General features: G+C 43.4%; 1 protein-coding gene across 1 annotated transcript in view; it reads right to left on the bottom strand.

Annotated features, from left to right (window-relative positions):
- LOC147740928 (uncharacterized) overlaps window positions 1–23,291 on the bottom strand; it is a 272,292-nt gene that overhangs the window by 209,766 nt on the left and 39,235 nt on the right. The window contains exons 3-5 of the mRNA XM_086936071.1: window positions 18,071–18,138; window positions 9,324–9,422; window positions 7,520–7,618 (exon numbers count right to left, since the gene is read on the bottom strand). Coding sequence (XP_086792197.1) covers window positions 7,520–7,618; window positions 9,324–9,422; window positions 18,071–18,138 — 266 coding nt within the window. The remainder of the gene's footprint in view (window positions 1–7,519; window positions 7,619–9,323; window positions 9,423–18,070; window positions 18,139–23,291) is intronic.

The raw sequence follows: 23,291 nt of genomic DNA, 5'->3' as shown, positions 1-23,291 counted from the left end.
GACACCCACCATGTCACACATGCACAGTCACCAACACACACAGGTTACATACAATTCATGATGATGTCCCATGTGTCGGCAGATGTGAACCTTGAGTTGCTACATTGCCACGCTGCAGTTAATATACCACTGTCTTCTTACAGAAGCTGTAAGTGACATCCATGTTTCCAAATGAGGAAACTTAGGTGTCAGATTTGTGTGTCAATGTCTTATTATGTTTTCATGCCCATGTAGCAATTGTATTAAGTTAACCCACATTCCACCCTGCCTCCCTGTGGGTTGCATGTAATGTTGACTGAACAGTTCAGCAACAGATGTCATATTGTTCATACATTGATGATGACATATTCAGACCTAAGGCTGGGCTAACAACATGTTACACACCACTTTAGAACTTAAATAAGCATTGGCATAGCCAATAGGTGTCGCCATTGGGACCTTATATGTGATTAGTTATCCAGCACAATATCCTTGGTGCAACAACATCAACTGTTGCGTGGCTAAACACTTATAAGGTCCCAAAGGCGAGACCTATTGGCTATGCCAATGCTTGTTCTTTGGGGTATCGGGGAGGAGGCCCATCACACACGGTTTAATTGTATGCATCAACTCTCAGCCCGTCATCAATTGAAGATTGGGCAAAGTGGTATCAAACGCCTATCAGTGCGGAGCGAGCATTAGATGTGTGTAGTGAACTTGCGCCCTGCCATAGAAAGAAGTGTCACCAAAGTCTGAAAAGGCTCAGGGGCCTCTGGGAGGGGCGTGGCTGCTATTTTGGCATATTGGAGTTATTTATCTTTTACCAGCTCAAACCTCTCCATTGCATCCATCCAGGTAACAAGGTAACCGACTGGGTTCAAATACGACAACATACTGCACCTTCCCTCCTGCCACAGGTCTACTGCAATCATTCTGGACATCTGTTTAAACTGGCTCACTATCTAGTTCTGGTGCATTTGGCCCAGTTGACGCGTCAGATGCGGAAACACCTCAGGCATACCTCCATCACGCATCAGCAACACACTGAGCTATTGGCCAACATGAGGGCCTCTAAAAAGGCCCTTTCCCAATTATGTTCCCCATCCAGCCAGTGGATCACATGCTGAAAATTTTCTGCTAAATAAAAAAGTTCCAGGTCAGGGACCTCCACCCTGCCCTTACCCCATTCTCTCTGGAGTGTTCTAAGGCTCCACCCACTGCTTCTACCAGTTCAAAGGAGCTCCACTAGCAAGCTCTTGGAACACCTTCTTTGGTATCTCATACATGGCACCCTACAGCACATACGAACATCGGGGAAGGACCACCATCTTTTTGGAGATATTTTCACCACCAGGGACAATTTCAGCATGTTCCAAAAATGCTAAAAAGGTGGCAGATTTGCGATCACCCACCTCACATTTAGAGGGGAGGTTTTAGCCTTACGGCTAGAGCGGTCGACTGACTCCTGCTTATTTTCTGTGGCCACATTCTCTGGCGGCCTACCTACATTGGTGTTTATGACCAGCCTAGTGGTGGACTTGACTTAAAAGTAATAATAATATATTATATAGTATAATATTAATCCATACTTGTAAAGTGCAAATGTATCACCCCTTAAAGTTTCAAGGCAATGCGGACATTAAGTGAGCAATTGCACAGAGTCACATGAGGCTGAGCTGCTGCCAGCACGGGTATCAAGCTGTGACACCCTACGCTCCTGAGTCACACCCTATGGCCACTGCGCCACAAATCTCTCATGTGTCGCTGGTTGGATGGTGATCCCTTAGGATTTTGCTGAGGGCGTCTCACTGCTGCAGAGTGTGCCACCAGCATCTACCATTTTTACAACTGTTTACTGGTCTGTGACACTAACCTCCTTGCCACCTTGCTGTGTCTACTTGTTGCTTGCCAATTAAGTGCTGTACTGTCTGACTGGGGGTGCCCTGCCTAAGCTGACTGGGGAACTTGTTTCACATACATCCTCCCCAATCATGGATAGAACTGACCCAAAGCAACCCAAGCTAGGGTTCGAACCCCATTAGTAAACATCCCACAATATTGAAGAGGACTAGGGTGAGATGAAAAATGCCGACAACATCTCTAATGAATTTGACATTCACACTTGCTGCTTCAGATGAGTGCTAGTCTACAATGTATATACACTAAAATTGATTATTTGACTGGTCGCCTGGACAAATAGAAATCTCATCTTACTAGACAGAAGAAGTGAACAACTGACATAGAAGACAGCAATCCTCACTGGAAGCGGTTTAAGCCACATTGACATCTAATTATCAAAAGCTCCACACTGAATTCCTTAAAGTAGCAGCTAAGAATGTAGACCTGGAGGCCTGCTCTAGAAGGTATAACTTGCATCTGGTGGGCATCATAGAAACTACCAGCACTTGGAAGTTGGTAACAATCACAGAAAGTTGCAGTGTGAACTATTTGCGCTGATTCCTTCTCCGCCGAGCGCTGATTCCATCGCCAATTAGCCAGCGACCATGATGGCAAAGGCTCCGTAGGCGCTCCCTCTGGAATCTCATAGGGTGTGCAGCAGGCCACCGGGATCCATCCTGGGGGAAAGGAAGGCTCTGGAGTGTGGGCAGAAGATCCGCCGTAGGTTATGAGGCAGAAGGGGGAGAGAGACCCAGGCCAAGTGCAAGAGGCAGTGCCCAGTCGGAGGAGCTCCCAGCGCGAGCTCCTCACCCGGCAAACATCTTGGGCACAATGTTGAGTCTTCATAAAGAAGCCCATCAACACTAGACATGCCCACTGGTGTGAATTGCTAAATGTAAGAGCTGTGCCTCCCTATGGTGATTGACACTCTGCATTCTTTCTCCCTCCTTTGGACCTGAAGATGGTACTAGCAAATTAACTCGACACGCAGGGTGCTGCAGCATCTCATCAGATACCTGTTTGCGTTTTCTCATGCTTCTATGTTGAGATCACATGTCAGGACAATCAATTGATCAATCAGAATTTGTAGAGCATGCTAATCACCTTTGGGGGTATCCAGGTGCTGTGTGAGATGGGCTATTCGAACAACCAAGTCTTGTGAGCTCTCCTGAATTTTGCGTTGGAGGTGGAGGTTCGTAAGTGGATAGGTTGGTCATTCTAGGTTTTGGCAGCAAGCTGGCAAAAGGAGCGTCCTCCGGCTCAGGTGCGATGTATGGGAGCAGTGGCGAGGGCCAGAGAGGCAGACTGCAGGTGGCTGGTGGGCTGGTGGACAGTCAGGCAGTTGTTCAGGTATTCTGGACTTGTGTTTTAGAGGGTCTTGTAGGTGTGGGTGAGTGTTATCTCTTATTGACAGGGAGCCAATGCAGGCTGTGGTGCAGAGGTGGGGAATTATGTGGGGTCATATAGGCAGGTCCAGAATGACTCTTGCTGCTGCGTTCTGGGTAGCCTGGAGTAGCTTGATGAGGAGGGTGATGGTATCAGCATAGAGGGCGTTCCTGTAGTCAAGATGACTGATGGTGAAGGATTGTCTGACAGTTCTTCTGGTGTCAGTTGGGAGCTATCTGAAGACCTTATGGAGCATTCTGAGGATGTTGAATCAGGTTGAGGGACCATAGTTGACCTGTTCCCCATGGAGAGCTCGCTGTTGAGGATGATACTGAGGTTGCTGGTGTGGGTGGTGGGGGGGGGGTTGCTGCTCCGAGGGCCACCAGGAGTTGTACCACAAGGAGGGGGGACTTCTAAAGCGGGAGAGTATGAGATGGGTGCCAAACATGTCCTCAGTTGGATTGAGAAGAGGGTCATAAAAATGAGGGAACATTCACCTCCAGGAGTGTGCAAGCAAACATTGTTCAAATTAAATTATTAGTACAAAATGCAGGTGCAGCTATTTATTTAAATACCAAACTGAACTGAGAGTGCTCAGACAGATCCAGTCTCTCCTTGTGCGCATCCTCAAATCCAGAAATATTGTTAGTGAGATCGAGAGAGGTTATAAACTGAATGCAGAAAGTGGAATGAGATTTCTGATGGGGTAAACAGAAACTGAGACAGATGACTGAGATGCTGTAGACCTGTTTGTTACCTGACTGGTGAAAGGAGAGTTTACAAGAGAAATAGAGGATACATGTGGTATATCTGATGTGTATGTGTTGCAATGTAAAATAGTACTTTGTAAGGTAAGAAGATCCAGTAGTCGTAGGTATTCTTGAAAAGGTGTTTATTAATTAAAAACTGGTAAATAGGTAAATAGGAAGGCCCCACCGGGAGCAGCATCCAGCTGCTCAGCCCCACTCATTCAAACTGACCACACATTCAAACCATGCACACAGGAACATTCTAATGACATCACACATACAGGCTGAGCAGCAGGGAAAGAGATGATCAGGATATAACACATCTCCCTCTTTTAAAACAATGAACACAAAAGAAAGAAAGAGAAACTAAATACAGTATGTCCTGATGATGACAAAGTCAGGATTTCAAATTTCAAATAAGCAGTCAACATAAGAAAAAGAATGACTGTAAATAATATTATGAAATAGCAATATATCATAACATAAAAATTGTTGCATAAAAGATGAAGAGAGGAACAATATCTTCTCGCACAAAACCAGAGAGGAATCACATAACAACCATCCCCCATCACAAACAAAACCCAAAATATCACCAATCATGGCAGTTGGCCAGACTGTCACGAAAAGCAATAAAAGGGAATCAAACTAGACAAAATGGCGTCCCAATAGAATAACAAATTTAGGACGTAGGAGTTCCCACGCTACCCGACACACAGTTAAAATAAAGCATAAAGAACAAGGCGCATAACACCTAGTGCAAGGGGCACATGACACCCTAAGTGAATGTACTCAAATTTCAACATTCCGCACGAGGTACATGACTCCCTAGCGACTCTCTGTAAAACTGAACACCTCTAACTGAATAGAGCACTTTCGTGGTTCAACAATATAAATCATGAATAAACAGAACTGAGGACTCTGCAGCCTCATATAATTTGATCTGAAACAAATGGAGCACCTCAAACCATGAGCACGTATGTGGCTCCGCAACATATGCATCCTAAAAATCCAAACTGGAGAACTAATCTTCAGAAAATACACTTAAACAGATGGAGCGCCTCAAACAATGAGCACCTATGTGGCTCCGCATAATATGCATACTAAAAATCCAAAATACACACTAGCATTGAACTCCTCAAAACATATGAGCACTTAATGTGGTTCAAAGCAATAAATGTAGACTCTGCACGACTCTTCGCAGTAAAAATGTGAACTCCTCTATTAAAATAGAGCACTATTAAATAAGTGGTTCATCAAAAATACACAAAATTAAATCACAAGACCTACCTATAGTAGTTCCAAACGCTCCAACTAAGAATCACAAGAATTAATTTAAATTTTTGCATCTCAACTCAATTAACGCACTCCTATGGCTCAACTAATTAAAGCCAATTCTACAAAGAATGAACTCCTCAAATAAATTGAGCACAAATGTGGTTCATTTCCATAAAATAAAAATCTAGCACTCCCACGACTTTGCACAGTAAAACATGGCCACTAAAAATTCAATACATAAGTGACTAAATTCAGTAAGGGTAAATTAACCAATTAAAATGACAGTAAAGGAGCACATTAAGAAAAAATCTCATTATATAAATATTTCATGTAGTAACAGTAAATCAAATCATATTATTTGAACATATGTAAACAAGCCTAAACATATCATCACAAGTACACATGTGATTATCAAATAATCCAAAACAAGAAACTAAAACAATAAAAGTAGTCACCGTTGTCATGTTGAACAGCTCCACTTCTTCAGTAAGGCAGGTAAATGACATTCACAAAATTGAATCCAAAGTGTCTAACTCGAATGGATAATATTTCCTGTATTCGTGCCATAATGAAAAATAGACACTAGATGGCGCAGATTGAACAGAATTAATGTATGCAGTACGTAATGTAGGAATTTTTCGAAGAAAACAACTCCGGTGAGCAACCTGTGGCAGTTTCGAAATCAATTTCAGTCAAATTGTTTAATAACAGTACCTTTCTCATGAAGAACAGTTTGAAAAAACGCCCGATGTTATTGTGGAGACAGGAGCACAATAAAAGAACTTAGACAGTCAGTCATTCGTAATCTCGACGCTCTTCGAACTTGCCATGACAGTTTTTTCCAATGATGCACGTACGTGCGCATAAACCCTGCTTGAACTTGACCCTTCATGACGCCGATGCACGTTTATGGATGACGGCGCGTTCTACAGAATCACCAATACTGTGGTAGTATTCTGTTGCGTCATCATTCAGTATCCAGCCGGCCAAGAAACAGTTCTTCAGCTGATGAAAACGACCGTTGGAAATACGGTGAGTAAAATACAGTCAGGGTCAAAATTTTCACTAAGCCAGTAATCAGTACACCGGGGCTCGATGTTAACCCCCGATATGCAATCTTGCCGCCTCACAAAAATTGCTGAAAGGTTCACATCTTTTAATTTAATATTGTTTTTTTGATCTATGCCCTTGATAATATAAATTGTCATTTTAAGTTGGGATCTGAACATCGTAGCACGAACGGTAATAAAGTTTTCCACTGTTTCACTCTGACACTCAATCATAACTTAGAAATTTTGACGCTCTTGTTTATAAATCTGCCATTTTTAAAATTCAATAAGCCACACAAAGTCCAACGCTTGAAACATACCTTTATGGATGTTTTCAGTAGGCTGTCAGATGTGACATGACACCGGTGGGGCATCAAAAAGCGTTGCTTGTCTTCATTTAAAAACTTTTCTTCATATCTTGTAGTTCCATGTTTCAGAAATAGTTCCTGCACGCGTAGTTCTTTCTTCATCGTCGCCATTGTTGCAATGTAAAATAGTACTTTGTAAGGTAAGAAGATCCAGTAGTCGTAGGTATTCTTGAAAGGGTGTTTATTAATTAAAAACTGGTAAATAGGTAAATAGGAAGGCCCCACCGGGAGCAGCATCCAGCTGCTCAGCCCCACTCATTCAAACTGACCACACATTCAAACCATGCACACAGGAACATTCTAATGACATCACACACACAGGCTGAGCAGCAGGGAAAGAGATGATCAGGATATAACAGTATGTTAGTTAATCTAGAAGAAGTCGAGTTTTTAATTTGTAACAGGAAATGACACTTTATGTAGGAGTTAGTGAGTCACAGAGCTACATTGTATATGCTAAGAAAAGGTACCACTGATGTTAAAGAAATAGCCATGTCAGTGGAGAGTTGGAGAGGTCTGGTGCAGTGGCCAGGGCAGCTGACTTCGGGTCACAGGATTCACGATTCCATCCCCGGCTCCGGCAACAGGTCAGCTCCGCACCATGTGACTCTGGGCAATAGCTCACTTAATTTCCACAATGGCCCCCAACGCCTTGAGACCCGTAAGGGTGAGTAGTTCACACTTTACAAATACGGATTTACATTCAGATTTAGTGACGCAGATCAACACAGATCAGTTTTTTGTGCGGAGAATCAATCAGCTTCTTTTCATTGCATTCACTGTGAATCTGCCCCACTCACACATTTCTTCTCACCTTCGTTACAGGTCGGTCCTTTGAATCCATGGTTACAAGTGCATGTGTCATTCATAGAACAAACGCCATAAATGCAAGTACTTGCATTGCAAGATAGCACTGGAGAAGAGAAGAACACATTAAATTGAAACAAGGTAAAACGCATAAACATCCCTGTAAAATAAACGTAAGGCATCTATTCTCAAAAAGGACAATAGGGCTGTTTAAATGAGCTTCCTGAGTTGTAATCATTTAAGATATGACTTTCCCTCACACAGTCATCAATTCTGGGAGTGATTACTCTCCCTGACAACATGGAAAGAGAGTTACTCCAACCATGGCAAGAGCAATTGTCTGACCATTTGCAGGGTAGAAAAGGATCAGAGGGAAGTCCTGGAATTCCCAGAAACAAACTTCAATGTCAGACCACATGTTGGAACACCTAGTTCCAACCCATGAGAGTGATTTATTACTGTGAATTTCTCTGCAATTGTAGCAGAAAAATCTTTAACATTAAATGCTGTTATGCCTGCCGGGAATCACTTTGTGGATCCTGGGAGGATTCAAAAAGTAAATTCAATTGTTAGATTATGTTTACAACCAATTACCTTTCTAAATAGAACTCTTAGATCCCTATCATTGAATACATTCCATAGACCTGTCATCAAAGATGTGAGCTGTACTTTTATTTCGTGAAGGACATACAAGGCCATATCCACAGTAAAATCGTTGAATTGATGGTGCTTCCTTCCTCACTGTAAACTCATTCATCTTGTAGGTATGTAGGAACACTTGTAGAGGATGGAGGTGAAAACAAGCAACAAAGCAATGGAGCAAAGAGCAAGAGTGTGGGATCCCAGAGGAATATGTGTGTTGGGGGGTTTCTTTTATTGCCACCAATATCTAAATAGATGATTACATAATGATAATTATGTTCCCTGAGATGTTGTGTGTTGAATTATTTTTTTGGGTGTAGTAGAAAATGGTGGCTGTTAGTGGTGATGGATCTGCAACAGGAAAGGTAGGAGAAGCCTGGAAGATATTGTTCCAATTTCTAGGGATAAGAGCTTAATACAAAATGAGAATCAACCTTTAAATTTACCTCCAACATCATACCCCTATGGTGAAGGATATTCAGCTGGGGATTCTACTCATATTATCAATCCCTCCTGACAGTGAAGGGTTTGCATTATAAACATACTCTATATTAGGCCTCTAGTATCTAAATTGTGCACATATTTCTTGCACATTCTGCTTTTTCCTGGCCAAATTTTGGAGTTGATGTTGCAGGCGCACATGAAGGGGTGCTTCAATAATGGCCTTGAGGGCTGATGTAGCAAACATTGAAAATCATGCAGGTAGATATAAAGAGTCAATGGAGTACTCAGAGCAGTAGGGGATCCTATACAACGTATACAGTCCCCTGACTAGACCAGCCACTACATAAAGTATCCTGTTCAGAGGGTCATGGTGACATGAGGAAACCCGCAAGTGGAGAGATGACCCTGTCTCAGTACACTTCTAGACCTTTGGATACTCTGCCAGGAAGGAGGACAGGTGTGTTGCTGAAAGACTGCCACTCTTATGGACTGCTCTCTATTGGACTCCTGATTTGCTGTGCTGACTTGCTACCTGCTGCCCTCTACCTGGGTGAGAAGGACTGGACCTTTATCACTTGACCCCTGTACCCCAGAGTGACTCCAGGGGTTAGTTGGCAGACCTCCTGATCCAGACCAACACAGACCTGTTGTTTGTTCAGAGCCTCAATAAGCTTCTTTTCATTACATTCCCTGTGAATCTGTCCCACTCATGCATTCCTTCTCACCTTCATTGCAGGACGGTCCTTTGAATCCATAGTAACAAATGCACATGTCATTCAAGGTGCAAGAGCCATGAATGCAAGTACTTGAATTGCAAGGTTTCACTGTAGAAGAGAAGAACATATTACATTAAAATAAGGCAAGATGCATCACCATCCTCATAAATGAAACTTAAGAGATCCACTTTCGCAAAGGTTTATAGGGCTGATTAAATGAGTTCCCTGTTCCCTACTTAGTGCTTTCTGCCTCTTTACTCATCTGGTCTAGAAATGCAGACTGAGCAGCAGCTGTATCTGAAGTATGTGGTCATAGTGTCTAACAAGCACTTAACGTAAACATTCTCACATTTTACATTAAAAAATATGTTTTCCCAAAATGTCTCATGTAAGTGATAGCACCAAAATGCATGAATATTGCTGACTTTTCAGCCATATTCATGCATTGCGGCCGATTTTTATTGCATTTGCGATAAACCTTGGTAATACCAAGGTTTATCTGCGATAAAAATCGCCGCAGCTCAGCGATAATTTTTTCATGCTAACCAAGCAATAGCGATAATTATTGCTATTGCTTGGTAATATGCCCCTGTGTTCCTTGACATGGCTGTGGAAGATCATGACATATTTTTAGGAAATAACAATTTATAAAGGGAAGAAAAGAAAGGTGGCAGGCGCAGGATTCCAGGTGTACTTTTGGGGATGTTATGTCACTTTTTGTAAGGGTGTCTATTACCCCTGTGCTGAGTTTTCTACGCTGGAGAACTAAAAACAGGGGAATGGAGAGTCATATGCAAAGTTTTGTATTTTTTATCTCCAGAGAACATTTGACCCCCATTGAATAAGCTCTTCCCTTGCACCCCTACCAAATCCGAAGGGAGGTGCTCTCCTTCCAAACCTGGAAAGCTAGTTACACAAGCCCTTTTCTGGAGTAAATGTTTGACCAGTTCCAGGGTGAAAAGAAGTCTGAGGGACGTCTGAGCATGCCCAGAAACATACAAACTTCCAAGGCAAACCACCGTGGAAAGCACAGTTTCCACCCCTAATGAGTGATTTATTATTACAAGTTTTCTGTCCTTGTGGTAAAAAAAAAACCTCAAGTAGTAAATACATTTATGCATTTCAGGAATTGATTTTGTAAAAATCAGCATGTTCAGTTGTGAACTTATGTTCAGATCCAAATTTACCTTCCCTAGTTGCATCACTTTGTAAATGGGCCGCATTTTTACACCGCGGCTGCGCCACAAAAAGTGATGCAATGCTGGCATAAAAATGATGCGCGGGGCTTGTAAATCTGCCCCTTGGTTACTGCAGAAGCACTGGTTGAATAAACAGCCTGATGCACAAAGCACACGTTTTTTGAACGATGCGATTTTCGGGTAGGTAGTCAACGAAGGGAGGATAAAGCGCCTGAGATAAGATCTCTAGCGTTAAGGTTGGGCACCGGCCTAGCTGCATAACTTTGATAGTCAGGTAACCCAAAATCTACCACCCTACAGTAATTGATCTGAGCAGATATAAACTCATTTACAATAATTACCTAACACAGGAAAGAGCACATTTAGAGGATTCTCTTTATTGCAATTGAATTTACATAGCAAGTACTACCCCGATGAGGCAACAAATCGCTTTTCAGCGAGTATTGGTGAGTTAGTATAAGGAAATATAAAATGTATTTTAGCGGTGCACACAAATCTGTTACTTAGATTGAAAAGGATAGTGGAGGGATAGAAGAGAGAGGGGTTTGCATTCATATAGTGCTTGGTACACCTGATCTGATGAGGCATCGAAGCACTTTTTGAGGAGTATCATGCTACTCCGCAAACCCAAACATGATAGTGGTGAATTAGTTTAAGGAAATATGAAATTATTTGAGTGGTGGACATGTGAGTCTGTTAGTTGGGTTGAAAACAATAGTGGAGGGATAGAAGAAGAATAGTCTGGATAGTGTTTATTTGGAAATCATAGAAGCAAGACAGGTTTGGGATGAGTGGAGGGCGGGAGAGTCAGAGGGAAAGGTTTGGAAAACCTTGTTTGGGAGATAAGAATGAGAATAGTAACAGAGGTTTGAGATGGTGCAAGGCAGGGGTAGAGGAGGGAAGAGTCTAGAAAGAGTTATTTTGAGGAGCATTGTAAGGGTGGGTAGTGAAGAGCCTTGAAAAGGGTATTTTGGGGCGTATAGTAGTCAGAGAGTGGAGGCAGAGGATATATTGAGAGAGGTAATGCATTGGAGATGCTGAATTAGGAGTAAAGTAATAATATAAAGTTAATAAGTGCCTGGAAGGTATGTATGTATAAGTAAGATAATAAAAGTAGATTTAAGTTGTATTAAATAAACTCAGACTTTTCTTTAAGCTATTTTACTCGTTTTTTTTTTACATATATTATTTTCTGCAATAGTGAAGCAACTGTAGATTAATAGTTATTATAACAATCTACATATTTATTAAGTAACGTATATACATGTTTAAACATAGAAAAATGTAACCATAAGTAATATGTACATTTGTTAAGCAGAACTAATGAATATCTATATATTTATAAACATAATTATTATGCATGTTCATACAAAGGAATACACATATGAAGGTGTACATATATAGTCCAAATAAATGCTTAGGCCCTGTTCCATGTATCGCTTTGTGGGTGATGTAAGGCAGCTTGAATGTTGATTGTCTTGCAACCATTAACCAATGTAGGGCCTTAAAGGCAGGGGAAATGTATGCTTGTGGTTTAAATGTAAGAGTAGTTCCATTGTAGTCTTTTTATAGTTGTTACAGATTTTTCTCATGTCACACAGAACTGGCCACCACTCTAGTTTGTTCCCATAGAGTTATGGCAGTATCTACTGTGGCCCCTAGTTTTTTCACACAAGGGCCAGGGTGGGATTTTGGCCTCAATGAAGATGGACTCCCAAAAGAGGTGGCCATCAGGAAACCTAGAATTAAGGTTTTGAAAGCATTCAGCATAATATACTGGTCCTGCTACCTTGTTTCTACTTTGGATAGGCAGGACAAAAGTTTGAAAGCATTACCAATTAGGTCTATGGTGACCTTTAGGATGCCCTGAATATCATTGCCACATGGGAGCAGTTGAACACTTGAGATTGAGGCAGCCCCATCAGTGGAGCCATGTAAGGACCTGTGGGATTGAACTAATAAATTTACAAAACAAGAAGGGTATGGCAGCATCTCATCAAATGTTTATTTTGTTTGCCCATGCTTCTGTGCTGGGAACTCGTGTCAATACATATTGAAGTTCCTCATTTGCCATGAGACGAGGAACATGTAAATGTATGTAAATGTATAGGCATTTATATAGCGCACTACTTACCCGGAGGGTCCCAAGGCGCTTCGACCGCTGCGAAACCCTTCCTGGCTTCCCTGAGAGATGGTCCCTTAATGGGTATCTCCAGGGTGAGACCAGGCATCCCCGGCGGTCTGGTGGGGCCGTTAGTGAAGATGAGGCAAGCTAATGCCCAGAGTTGCCGAGTGTGAACGCTGATCAGAGTGGGCACCGAGGCGAGAGAATTATCGAGTCCGCTGACCCTGGTCCAGAAACCTGCCGCGCCGGGAATCGAACCCTGGTCCCGGGCCGTCATGCAATGGAGAATGCACCCATCTTCAAAAGTGTGCAGCCAAGCTTTGTACAAGTTTATTTCTAATTACAAGCAGCAGAGTGCAGACACATCTGAAATGCCAAATTGCACTTGTAAGGCTAACACAGATCCAGTCGTCCCTTGTACGCTTGCCCCAAATCCAGAAATATTGCTTGTGAAATTGAGAAGGAAGAGAAATTGAAGAAACTGATGAAAAACTGAGGAAGAGGTTATAATATCTTTGATGCGGTAATCAGAATGGATACAGAGAAGAGTAAAATGGCGGGAACCCAAGTAATAGCAGATGTACACGCCTGATACCTGCCAGATGTAAGGAGAGGCCAAATTATATGTCTGATGTGTATGTTTGTAAAGTTAAAGGAAATAGAGTTTTTAATTTGCAAGAAGAAATTACACTTTCTATTGGAACCCGTGAGACCCATAGCTAGGTTCTACATGCTGAGAAAAGATGCTCAGTATTTCAGAAATCGTAGAAGTACCGCTATTGATAAATGTTTTTTTTCCACACGTCATTTGTTATGACATGTGGAAAAAAAACATCCAAACCAATTAGGGCTTTTTATCTAAGAATGCCAAAGTGCAATCGGTAAAATCATTTTGCTACCTAGGTGTAACATTTGCAGGAAATGGGAAATGGTCATGCGAATATGATAATATACTGTATAAAATGGGCATTTTTAGATTGTCAACAAAAATTGGGGACCGAAGAGTCAAAGATATGGTGGCCATTTATAATCCTAGGTGTGTATCTTCTGCACTCTACAGGGAAGGAATTTGGGGCCATTACTATGAAAAGTCATTGCAGCAAGATGAAAACACCTTTCTTAAACATTTGCTGAGTGTGCCACCATCGGTTCCACCGATTTGATACACCAGGAAGTGGGAATTAATTATATTTCAGATTTAGCTGCCTTACAACCTTCTGTTATTATGGCGATCTATTTGGTCCAAAGAGGAAACATTATTCACACAACTAAATATTAAAGATTGTCTGAAGATAGACCATTGTTCTTGTATTCCCTGGTTACGTTTTATCCGCCACTGGTATAGCCTTTTGTTTAATTGCAAAATTTATGTAGAACCAGAGTATGCAGCTTTGGTTGCAACAAAGGAGCTTAAAGTAACTTTCCTAGCCTATAAAGGGGAGGCTCGAGGGAGATTAATTGGGGAACATCCTCCCCTCGTATTTTACCAGCAACTAAACCTTAGAGCTGGTTTCCAGGCATTCTTGACCGATGTAACAAGAACCTCCCACCGCTTTGTACTGACACGCTTAAGGCTAGGGATCATTCACCATCTGGTGGCCTGCTCAACTATGAAAAAAGTACCAGTTCTGTATGCCCATGTGATAATATATCCAACCAAAGTTGCTGCCATTTCTTGATGTTTTGTAAATGTTACTCTTTTTTAAGGAGGTTTTACCTGAAATCCATGTTTTTAAAATAGAATGTTCAATCCACTAAAAATGCTATGAGGCTAATGTTTACTTTTGAAAGCCCGGATATCTGTTTTTATGTGGCATCCTATATTTTAAAATGTATAGCTGCTAGGAAATCTATTACTTTTTGAGTTTACTCATTAACATGTTTTGATGTAATTAACTCAGTACCAAAGGCATTTTGTACTTTCCGCATAATTTGCACGAAAGGTATAATGTTGGCACGTGACACTTTATTGCAAAATTTGCACATAATGTAAAACGTTAGCACTTGTCACTTTTGGTAACATTTGTATGATATGAAAATTAACTATATATGGTATTTTTCTGTGTCATTTACATATTAAGCAACATATAAAGTATTTGGCCAATTTTACTTGAAATGTATAATGCTGGCACATGACACTTTATTGCGAAATTTGCACATGATGTAAAATCTTGTTAGCACTTGCCACTTTTTAGAATGGAAGCAGTGTATCTATATATGGTACATCATGCAATCTGTACAGCACTTTTCTGCTATTTTGCACGAATGCATTTTGCTTATGTTTTACATATAGTCGAACATGCTGTATTATAAATATTTCGAGAAGGTAATGTTGGCTGTTACTAACAGCTTTATATTTTGATGATTGCTTACATGGTTGTTATCAACAAACCGAATAAAAGCTTTTGAACTGAACTGACATCATATTTACCCATTCCAATGCCACACACCCAAATACTCTGATTCCTCATCACATTACCCATCTATAACCGTGAAGAACAGAGCGGTACTCTGATACTATGATTCCATCACCCATCTTATAGCCACAACTACTAGAGTGGTGTTTTGATACTATGCTCCCTGACCCCATTACCATGACATACCCTATAACCACTAGCACTAGAGTGAGACTTCTTAAACACAATTAGAGATCAACCTTCTTAGGTAATCCACAGAAGAATCACCTCCTATCAGTTCTATGGCCAATATCCTACACATGACATCAAAATTGCCTGCCAGAACTGTAGGTGTGAAGCCTCTAATGCAACTTATATAATTTTTGTCATCCGTGATAGTGAAAGCGATGCTGCTGCACTCATAGAACGCTGGTCGTGTTAATCCTTCATACTATGGGGCTCATTATGATCGCGGACGGACTTGAGTGCGTCCGCGACCATCGAGGAGGAGGGAACCTCCGCCTGGCCTGCGGAGTTCCCTCCTGTCCAATTAGGATGTGACCGCCACCCTGGCAGTCACATCCTCTATTTTTAACATTGCAGCGGTTGCGGCTTCAAGCTGCACCCGCCGCAATGTTAAAAATGCATACATTGCATTTGTATGCAGAAAGCAGCAGGCACCGCTGCATACAAATGCAGGGGGGTACCATAGGTACCCCCCATGTGCACCCCCCACCCTCCCTTCACCCAGGGGCCCGGCAACAGGCCCCCGCAGTGAACCTCCGTATGCATTTCTTTTCGGGCATCCTAATATGGTTGGCGGTGTCTGAGAGATACCGCCACCATATTAGGGCTTTCCGCTGTGATTGTAAGCCAACCGTGGCAGAAAAGCTGCAGACAGAAACCAGGACCCACCAGCCATCCTAATGTGGCGGTGGGTCTTTGGTGGGTCCACTGCGGTTTTTCCGTATCCTTCGGGCCGGCGGTCGCTTACGCCGGCCCGGAGGATGCGGAAAACCCACTATCCTAATCTGCCCCTAAGTATTTTTAATACTGCGATACGTCATCTCCACCTCAATAAAGCAATAAAAACTAGCGGGTGCATGCCTCTTTCCACAAAGCATCCCAAAAATCCAAAATGATCGGTTCAAAATCTCCTTGTTCCAAACATGATAACTAAACAACTCAGGCTGAACATGTTATATCACCCATGTGAAAAAAATGCTTCATCTGTAACAGAATAAGTGCTTGGGCACAAAGTTTTGCTCAGAAGCCCGCAGCCGGCACAATTGAAAGTCAGGGTCCGGAATAGCAAGGTTAAGTAGTTATGATTCTACGTCATGCCTCTTTCATCCACCTCAAATCCTAGCAACAGTCAACAACATACTACAACTTTGCCCATTACCTGCCCACAATACGGGATATGATGTGAACCTGATATTTTATAGAGAAACTGTATATCAACCTCCAGCTCCTGCAATCTAAAATTTTATTCAAAATGTTGATCCTAACACATCCTGTATTTACTAAACCTGGAACAGAAATTGTAAAACTTGCAAACCTCAAACACATTGACAAGTAGCGTTGGTAAAGTAAAAAATTGTAATGTGGTAACACTTGAAAAGATAGCCATGCAACATCCATGTATACTATTCGTTCTGAGCGGCTGTGCAGTCTGTGTCTTTCTGTGCTTCCTATGCCTGTTTGTTGTGTTTATTCTGCAAGCTTGAAGTACTGCTGTTTTTACTCCCTAAGCTTATACTGCTGGTGCCATGAAGCACTGTAACCTAATGAAATAAAACGTATGACTCACACTTAGCAGGCTAGACAAAGGGCAGGTCGTATGGAAAAGGACAACAATAGTATGTTTTCATTTTTACATGCTTGTATTTGCACGTTGAAACCAGACCTGTAGTCTGCAAGTGCTTCTTTTTAATAAGCAGACTTGTGCCAGAATCTCACTTTTAGTAATGGGCGACTGCCCCTCATTCTGGAATCTCTACATTTAAGAATGTGTTACTAATACCTTCTCTTTTGTGATGAGGGAATTATATAAATTTACATTAGAATGATGCTCTTTATGACATTGTCAGCCTAGGGGTAGTTTGGTTGCAGGGGTAGTTGTCATTGTCCTGCAGGTACTCAGACAAGACGGAAGTCCTCATCCTGGGCTCCTAGCCCTCCGCCTGGGACGACTCCTGGTGGCCCCCCGCCCTGGGCACCGCACCCAAACCGACAGACCACGCACGCAACCTGGGCTTCATCCTGGACTCCTCCCTCTCCATGACCAGACAAGTCAACGCCGTCTCCTAGTCGTGCTTCAACATCCTGCGCATGCTACGAAAGATCTTCCGGTGGATCCCCACTGAGACCAGGAAGACGGTCACCCAGGCCCTCGTCACCAGCCGACTGGACTACGGCAACGCCCTCTACGCCGGAACCACCGCCAAGCTCCAGAAGAGACTCCAGCGGATCCAGAACACCTCAGCCAGACTCATCCTCGACATCCCACGACACAGCCACATCTCCGGACATCTGAGAGGCCTGCATTGGCTCCCCGTCAACAAGAGAATCACCTTCCGTCTCCTCACCCACACACACAAAGCCCTACACGATCAAGGCCCGAGCTACCTCAACAACCGCCTCAACTTCTACGCTCCCAAACGCCATCTCCTATCAACCAGTCACGCCCTCGCCGCCGTCCCCCGCATCCGAAGAACGACAACAGGTGGAAAGTCCTTCTCCTACCTGGCCGCCAAGACCTGAAACTCCCTCCCGACCGACCTGCGCCTGACCCAAGACCACCTCTCCTTCAGGAAGAAGCTCAAACCCTGGCTGTTCGAGCAGTAGCGGACCCCCAACCCCCCCCCCCCCCTCCCCCCAAGCGCCTTGAGACCCTCTGGGTAAGTAGTGCGCTTTATAAATGTCTTTGATTGATTGATTGATTGATTGATTGTAGGAACAGAGTCTGGGCAGGATAGGTCTGTCTGCATAGATTCATCATGGGGTTTAGGCACAATGGTGGTGTTGCGTTACCTTTCAGATTGGTGCTTTCACCTCCTTCATGCCCATCTGGGTTAGATCTTCGATGAATAGAGATCATCCTGGAAAAATCAAAGACAGACTTAGGAGACATGAAATTATAAGCAGTAAGCTGCAGGTTTACCAGCATGCATAGGGAGAAAGAACAAAAGTAGTGGTGGACAGTAGAATGTAACATTAGTAAATGAATCTGTGTAAGCTCTCCAGGACCTTTGTCATAACACAGCAGTGTTAGGAAATGTGTACCTTAATCATGATTCAAAAGGGAATCAACAATATTTGTGATTGATGGAAGAACAGTGTTAAGGTAGCTATGGAGAGGTAACATTTGTTGCAACACTGCCTCTCCATTACTGACCTGACCATTATATCCTACCAAGGGGCAGGGTATGGGAAGGTGTAAAAAGAAATAGGACATGCAAGAAGAATGCAAGACAAGAAGAGACTGAACTGGCATGACTTTTTTTCAAAAGAATTGGTATTGTTGTTTTCAAAAGAAGCTTTGCATAGCTTTTAACATACAGGTACTGTTATCACAGTGTAAGCACTAAAAGGCTGTAGTATATCAATGTTATAGTCCCGTACATTGTTAGAAATAAAGATTGCTTATCTATCAGCGGAGTCCGCTTCCTCATTACCTATGGAGGTTTATTACTTTTTGCTCTAGCTCACACTTCCCCCCATATGCGTATGATTTAACTAATATACCATGCAGAGCTTTAAATGTACCTATATCTTTTTAAACTTCTGGGGGCAGCCCCAGTCCTCATATGCAACTTTCTGATATCCCATACACCAATCCATGTCCACTTATGTACCATAGGGGTGAAGTGGGGCCCCACAATTTGATCACATTATGTCTTGCCATCTGTCTCAGGGAATTCAGGCTTGTTAAAACTGGCAGGAGCAACCAAAGCGGTCAGACAGTCTCCCTACAGAGTGAAGGGATATCGGCCTTGTAAATAAAGACCTGGAGCCTGGAGCAGACCTGGGGACTCTGTGAGGAGAGCGTGGGAGATTGCCTGGAGGCAGTGAGGTCCTGTGGGGAGCCTGGCACCTGGATCCTGGTAGTAACGTGTGAAATTCAGCTCCACATGGAGACCACCACACTGATCTGGCCATCTGCCTCTGTGCCATATTCACAATCTCTGTATGCCAGTTTGGGCCTGTAGTGAAGGTTAAGGGCAGTCGCTCTGGTGCTGCAATGTGGTGAAGAGGGCAGTTGCCCTGGGCAACATTGTACCAAAAGGTGGATAACACCCTAGTTTGCAACCCCCCTCACATGTCAGGTGAGGGCTGCAGTGGATCTTCTGGGTTATCGCACAGGTCCAGCTTTGTGGTGAAGAGGGCTGCTGCCCTGTAGAGAACTGTGACTTAAAGTGGAACTCCGCCGTGAAAGCGAGTTTGCAACCCCTATATGCAAGATGGAGCCCATGGTTCATCTTCAGGACCGTCACCCTGGTACAATGTTGTGATCTGCAGAAGGACATTGCATTAAGAGCACAAGACCTGACCACCGTTTGCACGGAGGGCCCTTTAAAAGAAGCAGTGGGCTGTGACCCACAAACCAGGTATGAACTGCGAATTCTGAATGTTCGGAATACCTTCAGTCTTCCATCAGGGCTCAAGGGCACTTATCACAAATAAGGAGGAGTGACACATAGGTCCAGACATTGTTTTGGCTATGACCTTGGACAACTTAATTCCCTCAGGCTCTCTGAAGTGTCTCCAGTGGGAGTGAATCAGACCAAACCTTGAGCTGAGCCTAAAGGTGGGGCAAGTGCTCTGACTGCAGCGTTGAAGGCGCTTGGACACTTTGGATTTAAGTAGCCATTGTAGGACTTCTAAGGCCCATATTCTATTGTGAGGCCTAATTTGGGTTGTGCCTCAAGTGAACCGGGAATAACGCAGCCCATAGTTAAAAGAGCAGGACACTGTTGCCCATGGGGGCCCTGATAGAATGCAGACGTTACAAAGAGTGTGTTATTATTTAGTGTGTAATATATTTTTGCTTTGGACATTCAATTGTAGTGCTTGCTAAATTTATGTTATGTTGAAAGCCTGTGTTCAAATAAATAAATCGAGCCCTAAATCACATTTGTGTCTGGAAATGAATTATAAAAAGGGGAACTTGAAACTCCAAACTGGTCAAACTGAACTAATACATCAGCATGGAGTACCTCAGCATCAGTTCTGCCTGTTTGGACCAGGACTGGAGACTAAAGGTCTACCAGTCTTTCTGCTGCCTGAGAGAATATCTTCCAGAAGAATCAAAACCACTTACAATGGAACCTTGAGCAGCAGTTTCTGATTGCCTCAAGACCAGTAAACCCTGTGAGTAGCGGAAGATTGCCTGGAGGGGATCAAGTCTAGTAGGCATCATGTCAAGTTAATCCCGGGTACAGAGTGTGAGGTTCGGGTCCACGTTGGGACGCCACATTGATCGGGCCATTCGCTCACAAGCAATGTTCATGACCCCTGTATGCCAGGTGGTGCCTGTGGCAAAGATAAGGAGCTGTCACTGTAGTGCAGAGCTGTGATGAAGAGGGCTGTCACCCTGAGCAGCATTGTGACCTGAAGCATTAGGCCACTTTAGCTGAGTTTGTGACACCTGTATGCTAGGTGAGGCTGCAGTGAATCTTTGCGCTGATGCAGGGTTGTGGTGAATAGGGTGGTCTTCAGGTACTTTGTTTTGACCTGTTGCAGTATGCCGCCTTATGTGTGTGTGGTGACACCCATGACACGAGGGGGGCTGAGGTGAATCTTAAGGTCCATTGCCCTGCTGCTGCATTGTGGTAAAGAGTGTTGAAGAGGGTCATCGCCATGTACAGCATTGTGACCTGAAGCGGGATACCACCTTAATTACACGTGGCGCCCCTGTATGGCAGGTGGGGGCCACAGTGAATCTTGAGGGTAGTCTCACTGGTGCACCACTGTGGTAACAAGAGGACTGTAGCCCTGGCTAACAGAGAGACTGCAGGTGGGTGAACATTGCAAATAGTTGCCTGTGGCTCTTGGTCATGGATCGCTTGGCTCACCCATTGATAAAGAACACAGTTAGCTCTTAGAATTAATTGTAAGACACATTGATATTCAACACTTTGAATGTATATGTAGATGGCTTGCGAGGGGGAGCTCTAGTGAGGAGCGCTGGGGCCAGGGATCTCCAACTTTGGATTAAATCCCTATGTAACCCCAGAGCAACCCCTAACACAACACATGGACGAAGCGGAACAACTGTTGCTTGTCTCAGAGTGAAGAGAAAGCAAAAGCCTGGGAAGCAGGACGCAGGAAAGAAGAATCTGCTTACCTGCTCGAGGGTCAAGACTGCCTCCGCCCCTCGGACGACGGACTCCACAGGATGGGAACCGCCTGATGTGGAGCGGCCGGGGAGGACACTCAACCGACCCAAAACAAAGAAAGAAGGAGCCACCGGTTGTCACCCCGGTCTGCGTGTGGCCGGGACCTCGGAGGAGACATACGGGCAGCAGCGCCGGTGCCGGCAGGAATAAACGGACCATCGCGGAGGCGGAGCTGAGAGACCCTGGTGACCTCAAGAAAGGTATGGTCTTCCTCTCCCCCTGCGCAGCCCCCTTAGCGCACAACTCGCCCTGACTAATGAAAACGGAAAACGAGGGATATTGGCAGTGAAAGAGATCGAAAAACGTCGCGCCTGACCTTAAAATGGCGGCCGTATGAGACGAATGCTGATCAACAACCCAGGGGCATTGACAGGGAAAGGAGACTGGCGACTTCATTTGGAAAGGAAGTAAGACTTCCCAGATGCCCTAATGGACTAGGAACAGCGACAAGGGACAACTATCCTGGTCTAAAAAGAGAGAAGGGACCAACCAAGTTGGAATGTAAAGAGAGTAAGAACGAAGAAAGTGATAAGGGACTAAAGAACTGCAAGAAGGAAAGAGAGAAAGTACTTTCCCCTCAGGAAATAACATGTTGATTCGGCCAACATCCGACACTGACTGAAGTTTCTTCAGACAACACTTCTCACAAAGAAAGTCAGTCAATCAAGTCATTTAATTAGACAAGCCATTAATTTAATAATCAATAATACCTACCACCATGAAACTAGAGCCCGGAAGTCACTCAAACCTCTTTATTTGACATGATCACAATGGCATAATAAGAGCTAACCAAACTACAAAGAAACTACAGCTACCGTCAAGGAAAAGTATTACTGGATTTACCTAGATTCTTATATCTACCAAGATATACCAGCAGGAAAATACATAATACAAAACACCAGCAGGAACTTCACAGTACAAAATAGTCAATAGGCTTCTGAAGACCCACAACGTGCAGGTGAAACAGAAATGGAGGGAAGATACAGAGGGCCGACCGGGTCTCACGCAAAGAATATAGAATATCCTTCCAATATATCCAAAAATGCGGCCAAAAAATTCAAACATTGCACATTGAGAAAAAATGCGGACACTCTGTTTGCTGACCCTTATTATGACAGAGTTAAAGGTATCATGATGAATGACCTGATATTCTACACGGACAAAACAGCTAAATGGCGCAACGCCTTTACAAAAATGCTGTTCACAAAAACCGAAAAAAACATACCACATGGCACAAAAATAACGACCTCAATAACTAAAAGATGTAACACAGAAATATGCATTACTATGTATAAAACAGGAATAGTGCTGATACAAGCAACCAACAAAGAACTCGAGAAATTCGAGATAACTTTCCAAACCCTAAAGGAATCCATAGTAGGACCAAATCACCACCAAATCATGACCCCACCAGACATCACACCTGACAACGACGACCCTGTGACTAGAGATGCCAATACAACGGACTGCCAGAATAATATAATCTCTAACTCTGGAGATTTACCTGAATCTGCGATGGCAATACCGGAGACTGAGATTGAAAGGATAGAGATATACAATACCCTGGGAAACAAAGAGATGAGCCAGACCTCACTGGAAGAGCCGCTGCCACCACCATTCGATGCCACTTCACCTGAAGAGGGTAGCTCAGTTCAGAGTGAGCCCCCGTTTGAAGAGATCTACGAAAGGAACAAGGTAGAGGTTACCTACCTTCCCCAACCTCCCTCGAATACGAATCTAGAGCCCCATCGATACCTATCCACAAAAACACCCCTTACACCTAACAACACAGGAAAAAATGGCGACACCACTAATAGAGCCAGGAATCACAACCTAACTATGGATACAACGAC

Source organism: Lissotriton vulgaris, chromosome 1_1 (assembly GCF_964263255.1).
Source record: "Lissotriton vulgaris chromosome 1_1, aLisVul1.2, whole genome shotgun sequence".
Lineage (NCBI taxonomy): Eukaryota > Metazoa > Chordata > Amphibia > Caudata > Salamandridae > Lissotriton > Lissotriton vulgaris.
This window is presented reverse-complemented; position numbering and strand designations above follow the sequence as displayed.